Source organism: Charadrius vociferus, unplaced genomic scaffold (assembly GCF_000708025.1).
Source record: "Charadrius vociferus isolate BGI_N301 unplaced genomic scaffold, ASM70802v2 scaffold180, whole genome shotgun sequence".
Lineage (NCBI taxonomy): Eukaryota > Metazoa > Chordata > Aves > Charadriiformes > Charadriidae > Charadrius > Charadrius vociferus.
In genome coordinates, this window is record NW_009646412.1 from 215,503 (window position 1) to 236,773 (window position 21,271).

General features: G+C 36.0%; 1 protein-coding gene across 1 annotated transcript in view; it reads left to right on the top strand.

Annotated features, from left to right (window-relative positions):
- ITGBL1 (integrin, beta-like 1 (with EGF-like repeat domains)) overlaps positions 1 to 21,271 on the top strand; it is a 149,563-nt gene that overhangs the window by 49,954 nt on the left and 78,338 nt on the right. Inside the window, exons 3-5 of the mRNA XM_009880568.1 lie at positions 12,211 to 12,357; positions 16,195 to 16,317; positions 19,886 to 20,026. Of these exons, the coding sequence (XP_009878870.1) occupies positions 12,211 to 12,357; positions 16,195 to 16,317; positions 19,886 to 20,026 (411 nt within the window). The remainder of the gene's footprint in view (positions 1 to 12,210; positions 12,358 to 16,194; positions 16,318 to 19,885; positions 20,027 to 21,271) is intronic.

A 21,271-nucleotide genomic window follows, 5' to 3' on the forward strand; every position in this document is an offset into this window, starting at 1 on the left:
CGGTGTTGACAAGGCAGGGGCTGATGGCCCAGGTGGCTGACATGGGGATACGGGCAGGGTGAGGGCAGCCCTGGGAGGCTGGGAATGGACAGGGAGGGCTGGTGGTACCCTCAGGGGCCTGAGAGGTACACAAAACTGCTGAAGGAAATAAAAATGTCGCAGGGGAGGAGAGCCCAGAGTTTTTTACTATATGCATGATCAGAGCAGATTCTCAAAGCCCCAGGGGACATTGGGGTGGAAAGTGTGGCATTTGACTAGGTGGAGAGAGGCGGTAGCCATGGTACCACCACCTAGCTGTAGCTCTGTAGACCAGAGTGTTGGTGATGCTGGCAGTAGGGATAGCAGGGAATTTTTGAATGAAACAGGATTTCACAAGAAACATCACAATTGTTGAATCCAGAAAGAAAATACTGTTCCTTAAATTGCTTTTTAAAGAGCTTTTCTCAAATGATAGCCTCCGAGTGTTAGCTTTTCAGGTCACTACCATAGATATCTGAGACTGGAAATATTAGGAGTCTTTCACCTGTCTTTGGGACTAAGATCCACAGCTGGGAACCTCAAAAGCTCTGATACAAACAGGTCTTCCAAGGCTTCCAGACTTACTAGCAGACAGCTGAAGAGGTGAAACTGTGGCAGCCCTCAGGTTTTCATAGGTTCCTTTCTTGTGCCAGTGGGAGTCTAGAAGTCCTTTGATGGTTTGACTTAAATCAAGTAGCAGCTAGTCAGGCCTTTGGTGGCACAGTTGTTAATAAATCTATATGTGCCCCGTTTTTTTTGAAAATAAAAATCCTGCAGCATTTGTGGTTTTTTTTTGTTTTTGTTTTTTTTTTTTTTTTGTGGTGGTGGTGGAGAAGCCAAACATCAACTGTTTAATGTCACAGAGAATCAGGAATTCTCCTTCAGTCAATTTTGGATCGTCACTTTTGGGCTTATGGAGCCCAAAGGTCATGTGCAGCCATGCACAGTGGAAGGAGACAGTGAAGAGTATCTGGACCAGCATTTGTTAGTGAATCCGGACCACACATCAAACCAGCTCAGATTCAGGAAACAGGGTTTATTTAACTCAGTTATTTCAGCTCTTGAGCACAGTAACACAAACATGAACCTGCTGGGTTTGTAAATCTTTCTTTGCCACAAGAATGTAGTTTTTAGAGTGTCTACAAGTTTTAGTGTCTACAGTGCTAAATATGAGAAGCCCCTTTGTAGTCTTTTCCTTTGCTGCAAGTTATTTCATGGAAAGGAATTGCTCATGTCTCAGGTATAATTTTCTTTGATATGTGCAGTTTCTGTAGAAAAGTCTACATTGGGAAAGTAATATAGGGAAAATGGTCGTCTGGAGAAGCCAAAGAATACTTGCTCTGCCTATTAAAAGATCTTCCTACTTAAAAGTTGATTATTTTTGTTCTTTGAAAAAATGAGAAACCATTTGGTTAAAAATAAGTAAGGAATCTTTCACAGAACCACTGAATTATTCACGGAAACCTTGACTCTAGACTATTTTGATGGATAAAACTAATTTATCTTTGTCTCCCCGAGATATTTATATCATCTGTCTAAACAACATGAATCACATTTAAAATTATATCAACTTGTGCCACCTCCAGGGTAATAAACTGGAACTGATTCAACTGAGTGTTGCTTTCCTTCATTTTAATCATTCACAATATCTAATTGATTTTTATTACAATTGAGTCTGTTCACTTAACAGGGAATTTGAATTCATAGCAAATAGGGGGGGAAAGGAAATGTCACTAAGGTTAATGGTTGGACTCAAGGATCTTAAAGGTCTTTTCCAACCTAAATTATTCTATGATTCTATGATTCTAATTAGCAGTATAGGGTTGTTTGTTTGTTTGTTTGTTTTTAATATTTTGTACCCTTCTAGTACAGGTAGAGGAAAAATGCGTATTGTCTTTGATTCTTGAAGTATATATATGTATATGTAGATACAAACTTATTTATAGTAATGATACATATGCAGTAATAAAACACACAGTTTTTTACATATGTAGGGTTTATATACTCTTCAAGTAAAAGATTCAAGCTGTGAAAGACAATTTGGTCTCAGATCACAGTCCATTACATAAAGGTGCTCAAACTTTGTATTATCCTTGCCATGTATTGCAACTGGTAACAAAGAAATTAGAGTAGCAAAGTTTTGGAAATTTTCATGTCTTGCACAATTTTTCTTAAACAACAAACAAAGATTTCAGAATTTGCCATGAAATGAAATAAAAAAATATCCTTTTAAGTCAATTGAAACTTTTTGATATCAAAAAAAGAAATGTATATTATTTTGTAATTTTGCAAGTAATTCAACAAAACAATACAGAAAACAGTACATTTAAACCAAGTAGCTGAAATGAAAATGTTTTATTTTCTTCAGTTTTGTTTCTTATTCAAGTCATCCCTTCTTTTCCCCACTAAGTAGAATAACATTTTCATAACCTTGTGGTTTAATTTTCATAAAATTTTATAGTGTTAAAATTTTATTTAAATATTGTAGTTTTAGTAAATAGACTGTTGAAGGCATTTTAACTTACTGCGCTCAGTTCTTGGCTCCCCACTACAGGAGAAATATGAAGCTACCAGAGAGAGTTCAGCGAAGGGCCACAAAGATGATGAAGGGACTGGAGCATCTCACCTAGGAGGAAAGACTGAGCGAGCAGGGACTGTTCAGCCTAAAGAAAAGGCTTGGGGGAATCTCATGAATGTATATAAATTCATGAAGGGAGAATGCAAAGAAGACAGAGCTAGGCTCTTTTTTGTGGCACCCAGTGACAGGACTGAAGGCAATGGGCACAAACTGAAATACAGGAAGTTCCTTCTGAACATCAGGAAAGACTTTTTCACAGTGAGCGTGACCGAGCACTAGCACAGGTTGCCCAGGTAGGTTGTGGAGTCTCCATCCTTGGAGATATTCACAAGCTGTCTGGACATGGTTCTGGGACACCAGCTCTAGGTGTCCCTGCTTGAGCATGAAGGTTGAACTAGATGACCTCCAGAAGTCCCTTCCAGCATCCGCCAGTTTGTGATTCTGTTGTTTTGTGACTTTCTTTAGTCATGACATATACCAGTGGATATATCATTGGTACTATATGTCAATGAATTTTTCAAAAACTGAGACATAAAATGTAAAGTGTGAAGACTGTAATTACCTAGTTTATTCAGTAAAATGGTTGTAACACGAAATGAATAATTTAGTATTGACTAAGTGTAAATTTAGGTAATTTAAAATGAAAATAACTCCTTTGACCAGAACGAGGAAAAGGGATAAAAGAGACAGGGCTGGACACCCACAGTGGGCTACTCTTGTTTAAGAGTCTGTGATTAACTAAACATCCTCATTATGCACTATAGGATTAGATCCTCCATACTATACTCTTTAATATATGTTTGCTAAAAACTTGGTTTCTAATGCCTTATTTGGGGTTTGAACAGAAGCAGATAGATGGAGATGTACAAAGGGCTATATAACCCTATTACCTAACACACACAGAGTTGTGTGCAGAGAAATTTTAAGAGCACAGGAAACAATCTCACCTAGATCTGTCTCTTGCTGTGACTGATCTTCAGTACTTAATAGAACAGTGAGAAAGAAAAAAAATTGAAATATTAAACCAAGCAATGGACCATGTAAAAGAATAAAAATCCTTCCTCCCCGGTTTCAGAAATATTTGTTCTGAAATTTTGAAATACAGGATTAAGGCAGTATATGTTAAAAACAACCTATGACCAGCATGTGCAATTAAAGTCTTTTATAAACATTACAATTCAAATTCTAATCTTGGCAGTGGAATTGCAATTGACAATAAATGTAGATTTAAATTTCAAGACTAAGTAAAATCATGTGTGATAGTCTCTTTGGACAGAGAAAGATAACGGTAGTCTCAGTAGGGAAAAGTATTTTTTTTTTTTCCTTTTTTTTATCTTAAAGAAATTTAGCAAAAGTTTGAATTCTTTAGAGTCTGATGTTTTATCTTCTAGAAATAGTTTTCTACTGATATTATTTAATTCTTTTTAATGTCTAAAATACCCTCCAGGGGGCAACATTTTGATTCATTTTCATTCCAGTTTAATTTTCTACTCTATTTCCATTCCTAAAGATACTGATTTTAAAGTATTGTTTGATCTGATCCATAGTTTCTCATTTCTATTACAGTAATAAATAACAGTTCTTATCTAATAAAAACACATTACTTACAGATCATGTATGCTGCTGATGTGAACCATAAGTCCTTTCTTAAAATGTTCTGCAAGTATTAATACTTTTCATCTCCTAATTTAGCAATAGTACTTTAAAATGAGCTTGTTTGCATGACTTGTATTGGGATGCAGGTAGATTTTAAAACTGTGGTATTCACATTGACTGAAGTGATGGAGAACACACCAAAGTATCAAGTTCCTGATGTCAACATTGAACAAAGAGGGTATTGCTGGAAATAATATTCCAGAATGTGTATAATAGAAATATCTATTGTACCTAGTTGATTCATAACCTGAAAAATTAAAGAACACCAGTAGTCATGCCTTCACACCCACCTCTGGCACATTTTTGTATTGTAATGTGGGTTCTGATTGATTTTATTCTTTTAGAAGACTATTGAATTTTTGTTTATTAAAACATTGTGCTAAGCAATCCCTGCAACACATAGCAGAACAAGTGCAATAGGATTTTTTTTTTTTTTTATGTACTAGAGGGCTTTTCCTTAAGAAATATATACAGTAGTTTGGTTTGGTTTTGTACATTCTCTACTACCTCTGTTAGAGTTATGATTTAACACAATTTATGACATTTTTGTTGTCAAAGTGCATACAGTAATAACTAACCTGAGGTGATTTGTCACCACTTTTTATTTTAGCTCTGAAAATCCATTTCAGATGGACTTAAGGGAGTGAGGGGAATCGCGTCACTAAAAAGAACTGAGAGACAAACTGTGTTACGGACCCTGTGTGCTCTTGTTGCAGTGACTCCACCTCTCTCCCAGGTTGCCCAAAGGCCAGTGCTGAATGTTTGTATCCATTATTCTGGGCTGCTTCAAGTTCTGGGCACCCTAAATAAACATGGAGAAATTGGCTTAAAATAAGAACTTCTAAGTTCAAAGGGGTTTTTTTTTGCATTTTTAATAGCGTTTTGGGAATGCGTAAATAAGGGTTTAGGTTTTTTCCCTCTGTAAAGCCCTCTGGGCTCACTGTATCTTTTTGAAAATCTCTGATGCAGTTCTTACAAGGCTGTGGGTTGGTGATGAAGGGGCTTGAGTGGCAAAATTGGCTTGAAATGTTTTATCATCATTAGGCAGCTATTTTCTCACAAATTTCCCCCTGGTCTTTTTTTGAGTTGTTTCTAAATTCAGATTAGTCCCCTTAACAAATCTATAGTTTAGCTTTATAGTGTCAGCATAGGAAGAGAAACAAATGATTAAGATGGGGAGGAGGAGCCAGTATTTTTGTGAAAACCTCAGCATTGCTGAACCTAATGTCAGTAGGGACAGAATACCCAGTGTATACTGGAAAGATCTAGAAGACAGCTGGCTTTCATTGGAGGCAGCACAGCATAAACAACCAAGACCCCAACCTTAAAGAAAGAATTATTTCCAGCGTATTGACAAGAAAAAAAATAATTATACCAACTTTTTTTTTTTTCAGAAACCATAATAAGTTTTTCAGAAACTGCAAGTCCAACAATTCTGAAAAAAGAGACTCAGAGATATGCTTTAGCTGAATGCAAGACATAGCTATTGAGAATCTCAAATACAACTAAATGGAATAGGCCATTTTGCTAATCTTATCCTAGTTTAATCTGAAATATTTTCGATAGCTTTACATTGGTGTAAAGTAACAGACTCTGATTCACTAACTACAAGAAAGTAAGTAATGCAGTTGGAAAGAACTATTGAAAACATGTTCACTGTGCTGGTCTAGGTTGAACGTGCAAAACAGTGTTTTAATTTTTTACTTTCCCAAAATTTTCAACTCTTACAACTTGATCATCCTCCCTATCTAACATCCCAATTTAAAGTGGGAATCCCTAACAACACGTTCTTCATATTTCTTCACCTATTTCATGAAGTGTTTTGAAAGTTTGAAAAGCACTTCATGAATCACTCAGTGGTTGCTAAAAATGAATAGTAATGAGCCCGATTCAATTGTCATGCCGACTGCTGATTTCCTTCTGACTTTGTGCTATAGAGAGGAATCTGTATGCTAAATCTCACCTGCCTGTACGAAATTAATTCAATGACAATTTTAAAATGAGAACTGCCCTCAACTGTGTTTTTACATGGAATAATTGGGCTTTAGTTATTAAAAATAAGTGACAGCAAGGACACGTGAGTCTATTTTAGTGTCTGGTCAAACAGCCTGGATCTTTGTACTCCAATAAAAGACTTCTTTTGTAGTAAGAGTTACTGTGCTATAACACACTGCCAACCTGATGCACTCTCTGGGGAGGTGTGCTGCTTGCCAGGGGCTCGTATCAGGGATGTCACCGAGAGACTACCAAGCATTGTACAGTCCTCTGACTGTTATCCACTGCTGTTGTTTCACTTGAGCACCAGTGATGCAGCTGGGAGCAGCCGGAAGGCTATCAAGAAAGATTATAGAGCCCTGGGAGCAGCATTCAGGGACTCTGGGGCACAGGTATTTTTCTTTTTCTAAAAAATGAAAGATTCAAGAGTTGAGCCCAGTCACCGTTCTTTCAATTCAAGGTCTTAACCTCAAGATCAGTCTTTTCTTATTCTTCTTTCTGCTAAGTGGTTCCAAGAAGTCTGCATTTTTGTGTCCCACCATCACTCAGTAAACAAGATAGTCACAACACAGATATGCGTACTTTCACACATGCTCTTAGGTGGTAAGAGCATGGTAGGTAACAGAAGTCATTTGTTTTGGCTGTTTGCATTGCCTACAGAAAGTTTAACCACTGGGATGTAGCAAAGCTTTCAGTCATAGTGAACATTAGTATGAAGTAAAAAAATCTGAACCAAAACTGTTACAAAGATGGAAAAGAATCTTTTCCAGTGGGAGGCACATAAATAGCAATAGCAATGCTGAATGCTACAATTTGTGTAGGTGCAAGGAAATGGACGCAATGTTCAAATTGAGTTTCTGGTTTACATGATAATTATGTAATATAATTGTTTTCATAAACTGATGGAGTTCAACCTTTAACTAAGTTGATATCCCTCTTCTTTTTTATTCAAAGTGTGTCAGACTATTTAAAACCTAACATAAATTATTGTATAGATAAGTGAAGCAAAAGAAAATGAACGAATGAATCTATATTTGCACGCAGACATGTCTAGTGATGCACCGAATTCCAAAGTCCCACTAGTTAAGCTTGTGCATCCTATTCAATCCCGGTATGCTTCCCAGTAGTTTAGTGGAGAAAGACAGCCAAACCGAGGACCACACAGGACCTGAGTCACTCTGCAGAAGTGCCTGTCTCTCATGATGGATTACAGCTGGATCCCAGCGAAATCAGGCTTCCAAATTGGTGCCTTGAATACATACAGTTCAGATGTGGATTCAGAACTTTTTGTTAGAGAGTTTACCTTTGTGTCTTTGCTCTTGGACCTATAGGTATACAAACATGTAGTAGAAAAACATTTTTAGAATGCACTTAGAATGAAGTTAAGATTCTAAGGGCAAAAGCATGTGACCAGAGCCAGATGATTGTGGTTTAAATTACCATCTTTCAGCTGAGATGTTTTAACTCTTAGCCTACTGCAACCTTGTAAGTGGCTAAAATTCTACAAGTGCCTTCCCTGGAGAACTTGACTCAGTCTTCTGAGGTTTAGAGACCTAATGGTAATTTTCCAGCATAGACTGTACCCGTGTCCATTTTACAGACATTGTGTGTAGCATTTCAAATGCAAGTTTGCTACTGTTTTCTGTTCCTACTGATATATCTTCAACAGGTACATCTCAGACTCTTTTCAGCTAAAGACTTAGTCACACCGTCTTCCCACAGCTGACATGAGTATACACTCAAGCTCTCGTTGTTTTCAACTGCCTTAGCCTAGGGCATCCTTTCCTTGTCCCCAGTGTGTGCCCCTGTGCTTTATATTTCGAATTTCAATCCACTTTTGTTATTTTAGTCCTTCAGTCCAGTTCATTGTCCATGATTTTTCATCGTCACCTTTCTACTGCGGGCTTATGGGTTTGTGTCATTGGAAAATGTTAACATACTCTGCATTTTTGTATCAATGCCAGTAAACCATATTTGGTTCCAAAAACACCCTCTGAAACATCACCAGTAATATTCTTCTACACCAGTAATATTCCTTTTGGTCTTAATGTTGTTTCCTTCCCTTAAACCAAGTTATGATTCTTTTACATTTCTAGATTACCTTATCCAGAATATTTTTTTTTCCTAAGTGCCATTGTATCCAATACATACGATACTATCAGCTATATTTCCTATCTTCCTCTTCTTAAAATTTCAGTTATCTTATAAAGAGACATGCCAGGTGAGTTTGGCATAATGATAGTCTATTTTGGGATAAAGCTGTTAGTCATTATATTCAGTTTTTCATTACCTCAGTGTCTCTAGCTATGTAATGCTTCATAATTTGCTTCAAATCCTTGCACAGCTCATGAGGTCAGTGCCACATGTTTTTATGTTGCCTGGATCATGTACATCGCTTTTTCTCAAAGGAAAAAAAAAGTTAGTTTTTTATTTGTCAGACATTTGATTGCCAGCCTGACAGATTCATTAAAAGTCTTTGTTATTAAGCTGGCGTTTTATGTGCAAGTGTTGTAAGTACTATTGAGTAGAGATGATGGGGTCTCACTCTCCTGGTCTAGACACTTCCTTAAAAACAGTTTTATGTCTTTGTTTTGTTCTTATCTTAGATGAGTAATTTTCATTTCCACAGTCTGTATCATTACCCACACTGCATTTGCTACTGTAGTCAACATCCCCATATTAATTTTGTTTTGGGCTGTCTGTAAATTATCTTTAATCTTAACTGCTTTTTGCTGCTAGGTGAAGCCACTCTTTTTCCTGTTTTCTTTTTATTCGGATGATGAAAGCACATTTTAGTACTTGCAATTTTGCAAGATCTTACTCTGCCTAACATTTTCTGTTCTTGCTTTCTCCATATATTTTCTGACATCTGACAGTTTCCTTGCATATTAGTTTCATTTTCCACCCTACAAGCTTTCTGCATACTCCAGATATACTCTCTGAGGTGACTGCTCATCTAGTTAGAAATGGAGTCCTTTGTTAGAAAAGGTTTTTTCACATGTTTGAAGCTGCAAGTTTTTCACAGCCACAGTCATCTTCTTAAAGGAATTTTAGCACTTCCTTGAGTCTTCATTATTTCCCTTATTTTCTGATTTTTTTTAAAGAGAAATTCTGATTTATTTATGTTTAGCTTTTATTCATGTTACAGCCATTTTTTTTAAAAAAGGAGTGAATGTGTCACCACTTACTCTGAGATACAGCTTTCTTGACCAACCATTTAATAAGGTTTGGTAGCTCAACTTTTCTTGTGTTACTTGTCACATCCTCAGATACCCGGATCTACCTCTTATTGGTAGAATTTCTTTTCTGTGAATTTACAATATCACCTCACAGCTTTTATAGTGCTATTTACTCCTTATTTACTATTTCATAATATTATTTGCTTTCTAAATACTACAGAAATTTGTATATAACAAAAAGGATCCTACGCAAACCTTTCTGAAAGGAATCTGAAACCATTTAGGAACCCTTTGTACCCTCTCTAATTTTCTTACAGCTTATCACATATTTGATTTATAGTTCATCACATCACTATTTTTGCCATGAGGAAGACCCTAAGATTGGTACATGTGGGTGTGGGAAATAAGCAAGAACAGGATTACTATGTCAAACTGACTTGCAGATCTACCGTGTTATCTATGTAACAGGGAAGATACAGTGAGTTATACAAGCTATTGCAGGCAGTTTTATGGCCTTCTGCACTTCAATACAGTCCACTCACCCAAATTTTGGGAAAGAATATTGCCATTGTTTTACAATTAAAAAAAAAAAAAATATCCAGTTGGCACAATTAGGGTATTTTAAGGGGGTGGTCAAGGTGAAAATCATTAATACAATCTTACAAATTGATATTAGTTAAATTCCTTGTAGTTGCTTTCAGTTGCATGCCAGAGATCCTCCATTATTTCTCTCAGTTTAATTTCACTAATTTCTTTTTTTTTTTTTTACATTTTCCTGTTAAATAAAGCCAAGAAACCGCTCTGTATGGCTACTGTCATGGAAGTCTTTTCACTTTCTTTAAGCAGGCTGGATGAATTCTAAGTGATTTTTTTTTTTTTTTTGCTATGTGCACCATATCTTAGATTAATGCATCTCTAACTGAGAGAGGTTAGTGCTGCTGGACCATCAGTACCAACCAGCAGTGGCTTCTGCCTTACTCTGTCATTTAGACATGGGAACGGGAAAATCGGTCCTCTTTTTATTAGAGCATCTTTTTTTCACCAGCAGACATCAAACTGTTAAATCACAGGAGTGCATAACATGGAAAATGTAGTCATTGTGATAAGTAATCCTTGAAAGGAATAAAAATATGGAAAGATGGTTATGTTTTGTCTTTAGCTTTTTTAAGCTACCCTGGGACTTATCACCATTTTCTGGAATGGCTTATGCTGTCGCCTGACAGTGAAGTAGAGTAACCACAAGAGTAGGTTTTTACTATATATTTTATATCCTACTTTTTTTTCCTTGTCCTTTACAAACAGAGAGTTATTCAGCAGTTTTTAAGGTGTCAACTCCTGTTTTAAAACAAGAACTAACACGATTCTCTGATATGTTTTTGAACTAAGTTTTTTTTCAGCTATTGAACTTTACTTGTCTTAGGACCATCTTGGAAGGCGAACGAAATTTTATTGACCAACAAAACATACTCCTCTTTCTCTTTAAAATTTTCTATTTACAATAGTTATTTAAATTCCTTCTTATTGGCAGCAGTCTGGGCTTGTATTTTCAGGTAGTTGACTCTAACTGCAGGCAACAGATGCATTTAAAATAGACTGCAATAAGATTCTATTTTTGAGATGTGGTGATTGGAAGGGAATTTTCTTCTGTCAATCAGATATACATTAAGATGGTATTTATTTTAAAATTGAATATTCTAGTTTACAAGATTTGGAATTGTTTTCACATTTACTACCTAAAATTATAAAGGAGTACTAAAAAATTAAATGATATAAATTTTCATCTGGAATTACATGTGGAACCTGACACTTAACATGCAATATAAATAGTCTAAATTAGCAATTTGTCAGCATATTTGGGTATTTAAAAGGAAAACTAAAGAATTTTTAAACACTTAAACTTTCCTTAATTTTATAATTCTTCATGCTATTGGATGTATTACAAATTTTAAGCAATGTATTATTCAACTGATTGAAGGCTAGCATGCCGTGTCCTAATAGATTGAGCAGCTGCATTGGTTCTTTAAGATACTTCACACTTAGGAAATAATCATAAGTATAGTCCTACGAGTATTAAAATATACTGCCAAAAAATATATTGCCAAGATTGTGTCAATTTTTAAAGATAAAATTCAGCTTTGCAGCAGCAGCGCGGTAGAGTCTAAGCGGGTGGGAGAGGGCTAGAGGAACCAGCAGGCAGAGGATGCTTCAGGAAGGATTTGCACCTTTTGGTAGAGGTAGGAGCTGCATCTGCTGCTGCATGAGGGTTACTACTTGCTGCTGTAGCTGGCCATGTCCAAGTTCCTTTTCAGGGTTTGTCCATAATAGTTAAGCCTGTGCCCTCAGGCTGCAGTTTGTACCTATTCTTTGCCTGCAGCTGGCCAAGGAGGTGAATGGAATCTCTTCACTTGGAGTATTGTTGTGTTAATAATAGTTAACAGTAGACAAATATGGGAATAAGAGGGAGATGAAAGTAGTAAGAAAGCCCATTGTTCACACAGGATGTTTGAGTTCTGTATTCCTTCTTAAAAGAAAAATTCATATGTAGACCCACCAAAATTGCATACATTAGATTTCAAAGTCACGGTGATTTCAGGTGTCTCCTCATATTTAAGATCATATTTATTCATTGCTATTTTTAATTGCATATGAACTACGTTAACTGAAACTGTTAATCACGTTCATTTAAAACTCTAATTGGTGGAATCTATTTTAAAAGATGGATTAGAAAATATCACTTTCTGAATGAAAAAAAGGACTTGACACACTCTTTGCTTCCATTGCTAGGCCATGGGAAGTGTGACTGTGGGAAGTGCAAATGTGATGAAGGCTGGTATGGTGAAGCTTGTCAGTATCCAACTACTTGCAATCTTACACGGAAGAAAAGCAATGAAATGTGCAAGAATTCTCAAGATATCATCTGTTCTGGTGCAGGTAAGATGTCTTTTGTTGCTTTTGATGGCTTGGTGTTCTTCCTGTGTTATCTTGAGAATCACTGCAATTGCTTTTCTAATTAGGAATTCTGCAGAGTATGTTTCAAGAGACTGAGAAATAACTGTATGTGTACTAAAATACTTTATTTTCCTATAGGCCTATTCCTGTGCATGTGATATGCACTGATTCAGAATGCCTACTTTAGTACTCTAGTTTATCCATAGGTATTTTAGGTTAATGAACCTGCAGCTGCGTCATGTTTTTTGCCCATCAGAAAGGTTATGGTAATGGCATTAACACAGAAACTGATGTCATTTTTTTGGTGTTTGTGTTTAGAGCATGCAGAATATTATTCCAGTATATTTATAAGCTGTACAATTTTTAAGACACTTTTGAGCTGTAACAATGATTATTAAAAACAGTTGTGGAAGATCTGCTGTATCATTTTAATGGGATACTTCCATCTTCATTTTTCTGATTTGGCAGCTCTCTTTTCTCTAATTCTTTAAATGTATACCTTAACTTAAATAGTAAGTCCTTTCCTTAAAAAAAAAAAAAAAAATCAGAGGGAAAAGAAACAGCCTTTTAGAAGACTTCACTGCAGAATGGTAAAATTTTGAGGGACATTTCCTACCAGTCAAGTTTTGAGGCCAGAAACTGCCTTCCAGTTTTCCCATTGCTTTGATCTCTGAGTGACAGACTGTTTCAAGAACCCCACATTTGCTCACCATTGCTGGCCTTTAACTTCTGTCTGGGTCCGTATATTTTCATACAACTAAATTTCTCACAAGGTAGTCACCGACATGAACAAAGGACCCAAAGGATTTGTGGGACTTGCTACAGAAACAACAAGATGTGAAACCAATTTAACATAAAATTGTAACCATAAAGCATACTGAGTAAATGACACATTTCATTTATGACAATAATATACATGATATGAAACTCATGATTGTTTGGCTAACAAATGAGAGACACCTAAATGAGAAGCTGACTCTCAAAAATAAGCATAGTTCAGTGATCAGTCGAAGTACTTAGAATGTTAAGACCTTTTTTTCTCTTTGTTTCCTTGGCTAGAAGTGGCACCAGTCTGTCTATCACTGAGTCTTCACAGGAAAACCGACATAGCTGAACAACCACTAAAAGCAGCTAAAAGGGGAGAGTTTGAGAGATAAGGAGAAGAAAAAATGCTTTATGTTTTGCTGGTATTAAACAGGACAACAATTCCAATAAGACTGGCTAGGGAGTTTGGGGTTACTTTGATGGGCTGTAGTCATACATATTTTGTCTTGATGGGATTGCCCTTTTATCTACTGCCAACATTGCCTTTGGGGTCTGAGCTCTGTTTTTTTAATGCCAATAAAAGATGGGAAGGGATGACATGATTTGTTGCAAAAACATCCTCAGCTGTCACACAGCTAACCATTTATAGTAAGTTTTTTTATGAACCTATCAAGATCCATCTAAAATTTAACTTTTCTGACTCAGCTGTTCGTAACTACTTGTCATAACAACTATGACATCCTACCGAAACCGAGATTCTCCATGTGAGCACTGTCCACTTCTGGTCAACGGGAACAATGGACACTTTCAGGACACAATCTGTCTGACCTCTTTATATGCCCAATTGATGAATCAATGTACCATTTTATCCTTTTTCCTCTTTGAGAATTATCTGTAAACAAGACGGTTTTCTCAAAATTTTTATTTGTATTTATTTTCCAGGTAATTGTAGCAAATAATTCTAGTTCTGTAGGTTTCTTATGTTGTATTATCAGTTGTATTTTTATTATTTTATTATATTGGCTCTTGCAAACATTTTTAAAGTTTACTTTTTTAGACTGGCCATGTATATAGCACAGGCCCATTCTTCTGTTCTTTGTTTGAATTAAAAAGATGTTTAGTAAAACTTGTACTATACCAGTAACAGTGAAATGTAAAATGGTTTCTGCAAACCAGTTGTGTAACATCGGCATAAAACTTCTATTTTGGAGGACTTCGTTTGTGTTAATAACCATGTTTTCTAAAATATGTATGGATGTAATGTGAAGAGTATGTCTTCTAAATTAAGTTCCTTTTTTAAAAAAAAAATCTATACTTGCTGGCATAGTGACCCCAGTGACTGCTGAAACAGCTTGTGAAAGCCCACTGACCACGATCTCCCAGTTAACATGGTACTGCACAAAGTTCCTACCCTTACAATGCTAATAAAGGGGATAGAGGTGTGCCTTATATGACCAGCATGGTAATACTTTTGTTTCTAACATGATTTTATAGTATTTTTGCTTTTTTAGCTGTATAATTCTGTATGTATGTTTATTTATGGCTGGTATACATTATCAAGCACTGTGTTCCAAACTAAAAAATAGTCCGCAGGAGGAGGAGAAGGCAGTTGTTTGCTCTGCCCTGGCAACTGCACTACAGGTCAGGTAGACTCTCTGAGGCAAAAGGGGGGATTCTTCCTTCCCTGGGAGCAACAAAACAAAAATTTCTGTTTGGGAGGGTGGGTTAGGGAGAGAGGCAGCCACTGAGGTGAGGGGGCAACCCTACTCAAAAGACCAAGAAGCAAATGTGTGACCAGACCAGAGGTGAGAGAAGAGAGATCTGTTTATAAACCCATTTCTATCCTTTGCATGGCCTGAGCATTCCGGCTTTTCCTTATGTCAGAAAGTTTTCTGTTGTGATTTATGTTGTGAAAAAAAAAAAACAACAAAACCAACCAGTAAATAACAGCTCTACACTTCCAAAGCATTTGGGAGTCCCGAGGGTACTTACATTGAGGGAGAATCTCAGGCAGACCCGTGTTCTCAAACTACTTGCTGGTCTGACATGGGTAAAACCCATCTTAATCATGACAAATCAGCAAGTGTCTGTATTATAGCTCTTAACGTTCTTGCAAGATCTACTCTTTTCTAAGACATCACCCACAAACTGAAGAAAAATGAGCCCTAAACGCTTAAAGTTACATTGGGCCAAAGTCCTGAAATAACAAGATATTATTATGGAGGTTCCTACAATTCTTCAAATGAATTAAATAACTTGTAATGTAGACATCAATACCACTGGAAAAACATGCACTTTGCAGTGAAGTTGTTGATATGCTATTATGATACTTATGGTTTGTTTAATAATGCTGTGAATGTATTTCTCTGCAAGTAGCTTGTCTGTTGTATAATCAATGTATTGCTGTGGGAATTGCTTTCTAGCTTAAGTCCTTTTTTCCTGAAATCTGATCATAAGGTCTTCATGCAGATCTTCCTCACCAATGTTTCCTTCCTTTGATTCCTGGCTTTTTCTCCAAGGCTGTACTTATAAAATCTTAGTCCTCAGATGGCAGCTGTAGAAAAGGGACTAAAGACCAGGGCGCAAAGGAACTTTGTGAACTTAGGCAGACATATTCTCAGGTCCTCAGTAGCCATGCCCTGTTACTCTCATGTAACATAGCTGTGGGACTGGACAAAACCAGACTTCATTCTTGAGAAGATGACTAAGTTAATTTTTCTCCTTTCAGTAGGGAGAAGATATAATTTCCAAAGCTGACTTCTTCTCTCAGTTGTATGAAGTCAGACAGACAACTCTACGAGTGAATTTTACTTAAGAAAATATGGTGCTCCGAATTAAAAATGAATCCCTTGAATGTTGTATCTGTTTACAGCTAAGAATAGGCTTTTTTTTGTTGTTGTTGTTTATACAGATTGTTTCTGTGTCTGTCTTTATTTGACTGGATTATCTTTAGATTTCAGCATTCTCAGAATTAAAATACATACCATCTCTGATGGACTAATGAAACTCTTCCCGTAAACTGCAGTCACTGAGTACTTTCTTAAATGTTTACAGGCACATGTCAGTGTGGCAGGTGTAAATGTGCAAACTCAGAAGGAAATGGACTGGTCTACGGTAAATTTTGTGAATGTGATGACAGAGAATGCATAGATGATGAGACAGAAGAGATTTGTACAGGTATGTATTTTAGCAAGTACAAGAAGGATTGTAGAGATTAATACAGGCTGTTGTAAAATCATTTAACTGTGTGGACCTCCAAAACATCTTTACTGAATGTATGACTTAAAATAAAAGTAACTATATTTGCAAGAATTTAGCTTGCAAATGGTAAGTGGGAATTTCAGATGTAAAAATGAGCTAAGCAGGAGGTTAAAGAATGAAGAAATCCTGTGACATCCTCCTCCTTTTGGAAGAACTGCAAAGAGGATTATACAAGGCAATTCACTAAGGTAATTCATACCTCAGTGTGTCTGCCTTCAGTAGAATATAAGAAATGTGAATACATTGTGGCACAGATGAGAACAAGATGGAGGACAGAAAAAAAAGAAAAGATAAAAAGATTATAAAGAATTTTGTCAAGGAAGTAAAAATTAAAAAGAAAAAGAATAAAAGTAAGATGAGAACTCAGAAGCAATTCAGGAGATAAAAAGGAAAATGAATGAATGAATGAAGAAAAAATCCATCTATGATAGGAAAGGCAAAAGAATAAGATGGAGTGTACTCTGCTGATAGGTAGAAAAGCAACCAAAATTCAAACTGTGCTTTCATTTCATTATAAGGTAGGAAGCTGGTAATTAAATAATTTGGAATACACACCATTTATGGCATTATAAATGCTGTTGTCTATATTACTAGGGGGCTTGTCCTTGAGCTGGAAGGTGATATAAATATTTTTCAGGCTATGCACATGCATACTGTGTCTGTATGCACACAGGAGGGTTCAGAACTGCTCTTAAACTATTCATACTCTGATAGTAGTCATTGCTCTGTGTGCATGTATAGAGAGAGTACTTGTGTAAAATAGCTTTATCTGTCTTAATCCTTACACAGAGAACAAAATGAATTCTATTTATTTAAAATTCTATTTATTTAAATGCATTTGAAAAAGAACCTTTTTTTTTTTTTGCTTAGAATTAGCTGGGGATTTTAAATGAGGATAAGCAGAATGGTCCTCTGAAGTCCAAATCCAGGAGTACAATATTTCCAGTAATTGCCTAAAATAAAATGAGTGGAGGGCAATAATTTTTATGTGCCAATGATTCCATTTATATTTATTTGCTTGTAAACATTACATATGGTACAAGTATGATAAAAATTTGCCATTAATTTAGTACCAGTAAATTCTCCTTCTGCTATTTTTGTCAGGTTTTTTCCCCACCTGTGTTGCTGCTGGTTTATATTGTTGGGTTTTTCTTAGCTTTTATTTCCCCTTGTTTTATCCAGTGGTGCCATATTCCAAAACAGACCAGATGCATCTCTGTAAAAAAAAATAGTTTTATGTATATGCAGAAATCAAAGTATACTGATATAAAAGGACAAAAAAAAGTCGGTAGATTAAAGTCTCTATGGTCTGTGATTCAACAGTATAAAAGCCGTGATACCTTCTGTAAGGTTTGGAGCCTTCCAAAGTGAATATAAGGTATAAACTAATGGTGTGCTTGACTTGGTTAGGTTGATATAAACTGAAAAGTTTATGCATGTAGGTCATGAGTGTTAGATTTTGCTTTGCTTCCTGACAAACCTCTACAGTACGTACCCATATGTTGAACCAGGCCTTATGCAGAAAAAAATGAACAGCACATGAACCGAAGGTACATAATTTTATCACAGAAAAAGCAGACCCCACGTGCCTATCTGGTTACTGCTTCTCTCTCCCATCCTGATGTCTCCTTTAATACCCTCTATGCCATCTTTCCTTCCACGGGATTTCTACCACAGGAATCATTTAGTTTTATTTATGAAGTAATAAAGACACAGCATTCTAAGCCAGTTCCGCTTAGCTAGCGATGGCCCCTGGACACTCTCCACAGACAGGGTGAACCTAATCAGTGCCTGTTGTACTTTCACAGTTTGCTTAGCACCTACTTAGATGCTACATACCCTTTATTGCCCTTGAAGGTATAGACAGGTCTGGAAGATTTTAATTGTCCTCAAAGAAAGCCAACTCAGGAGGATTCAACTAATGAAAAAACAAAAGATTCTCTTTACACACATGTTTCTAAAGCGTGCAGCTGTCAGCTGGGATTTTATCCTGGAAAAGCATACAATGCCATGCTGAGATATGGATAACATACATTTTAATCTTTGCACGTGGGGATTGCATTTTTTAAGCAAATCAGTTCTTTGGTAGGGCAGAGTTATAAAGATGTATCGAGCTTTTCCAGCATCAGTTGGATTTTGATCAGTCAGTTGACTGTATCACTTTTTATTTAAGATTACGTATACTTTGGAATAAAGTTGCAGCTTATTTTTAATAAAGTATCATGGTTTCTAGCAAATTAAATTCTGATCCTGATCATTTTTATCTAAGGCCTTTTTTTCTCTAATGGAGTGATTCTGTCTTCAGTCAAGAGCAAGAGGTAGAGGCAAATTGTATCATTTAATTCATATTTATTTGAGGACTATACAAGTGTGAGTGAAGAATGAAGTAGGGATGTTTTAATCTGCAAAAATTGCTAGTTGATCAAATTAATTTACTCCTTCGCCATTTTTCCCTTCATTTCTTGTCCACAGTTAAAGAACAACCTTTTGGTAACAAGCATTATTTTAGGCTAAGTTGTGTAGTTATCTAAGTGAAATGGTATTTTTATTTCCTATTATTTTTTGACATGTAACCAAGCAATTGTAATGAAAATTTCACGTGTAATTGTACAAACAGGAAAAAACAGTATTCCACAGGTCTAAATTTTCACTCTTAATAGTTAGGGATATAAATTGACCAGACTGTGATAGTGATGATCAGGTTTACTAAGCTTAACATACCTAGAGGCAAAAAAGGACAAGATCCTGACTTGCTCATTCTAGTAAAGAATTAGCTTATGGCTTTAAGATTAGTAAGAATTGCAGCTACTTAATTTAAATGCTTTGTGTCATTGAAGCACGTGGCAGAAGTAGCTTAGTGGTTCAAAATGTTCAGGAGCTGGTTACATCAAGCCTCAGGTGACCCAGCTGTCTTTTTGGGACAGTTTGTTAAATGAGCATCTAAAAGGTTCATTTTACTAATTCTTATCTTTCATGAACTGGTTTATCCACATTCAAAAATCTTCTTAACAGGTAAGAAGGGAAGCCATATACAATCTAGACAGTTTGTAGTAAATCAAAGTCCCTCTGCTGGAATTTTCTGAGCTTTTTTAGACATGCCTAGTACGGTTGGCAAGTGTGTCCTATCTTAACATTTAAAGCTGTGCTTAAGTTTTAACTATTACATTTACTGTCTTCCAAATTTACCCATAAAGTTTCAAAAATTACGGTTACAAATATAAAAATGTTGATGTTATTTTCTTAGTGTTTATTGATTAGATTTAATCTGTGATTAAATCAAAACGTTCAAAAGTAGACTTGGGGAAAAGTATAATACAGATAATCCTTTGTCTTATTTTATGTAGGCATATATGATCTATAAAATTGTTTCTATTCTGAGTGTAGCACTGTAAGTTTTTAAAAGAAAAGATCAAAACAGTTAAATTGTTAATGCCTTTTAAAAACTTGCCTATTTCTCACTGTATAAAATTTGTTTTGGGTTAAGGCCATGGAAAGTGTTACTGTGGAAACTGTTACTGTGAGGCTGGTTGGCATGGAGATAAATGTGAATTCCAGTGTGACATCACCCCCTGGGAGATCAAGAAAAGATGCACATCTCCAGATGGCAAAATCTGCAGCAACAGAGGTGTGTCATTCGCACGTTCCTTCTACGCGTATTTATACAGTTTGCTTTTATTTTACAATATGCATTTTCTGCAGTAGGACATAGATTGTGTTTGCTGATAATTTCTAGTTTGTTCTCACTTATTTCAAATCTGGATATACATTTCCAAGTAAGTGGGTAGATACCTGTGTTTAGGTATAAACTTACACAAATCCATAGCCATTTTTGGCTTAAGCTGGCCTGAGCTGTTGTCATCCTTCATTTTTTGTAGTACGACTGAGCAGGATAATTTGTTAGTACACCTGCTTTGGGGAGAGAGACCTATCCTGCAAAATAAAATATTAGCAGATTTTTGCCTTCGAGTGGATTGGTGCTGTAAGGCCAACAGGACTGTGGCTCAATTCACTCTTAAAGCAGACCAAGGGCACACAATAGAATAGGGAAAATGAAAACACAAAGCTTTTAGTTTCCACTGCAACCTGAAAGAGCAACTAAGAAATGTTCAGTAACAATGCCGTGGAATGCATGCAGAACTGGAAAGGTAGACTTCACACTATTTCTAACTATATGGGGTTTAATTTGTGCGAAGTTCCAGAATTTGAATTTTACCTTATAATTCTGTCTAATTTTGCCATTTTGGAGAAAAAAAAAAATTAGCACAAAATAAGGTTGCTTTTCACTAGCTGCTACGTTTGGCTTCATTGAACAAAGAGTTTAAAAAAATGTTATTTTTTTGGCAGAAGTCCAGAATAATCACAGTAGAACATAAGCGCAAGTCATGTAGACACCTCTCTCAAAAACATCTCTACTGGCAAAATCTGCTACAGTGTGCACATCTAATTATCCTGAGAGCATTTAGAAAACTCTCTTCTCTTAATTATGAGGAAATTGAAAGATTGAGAGATCATGTAGGCTCATTTAGTCTTGGGACTTCAGCAGTGAAAAAATTTCTCTGATTCTGGGAATAATAAATATCCAAGTGGCTTCAGATCTGATGCTTTGTTTCCACCGAGAAAGTAATTTATTGTCAAAGAACTCCTTGACAAAGCAAATTTTCGTTCAAATTTGAAATTTTAATGTGCAAGTATTTCTTTAAATTTACATTGTAATTGCGGCAAATGAGGATAAATAGTATAGCTGATATTCGGAATAGCTACAAACTCCTATACACAGCTATATTCATGGGATACTTCTGTATTTTTAGCCTTTCGTGTACTTGTGGTTTTATCCACTTAAAGATTTTGTAGGCTTTTGACTACCTAAAGT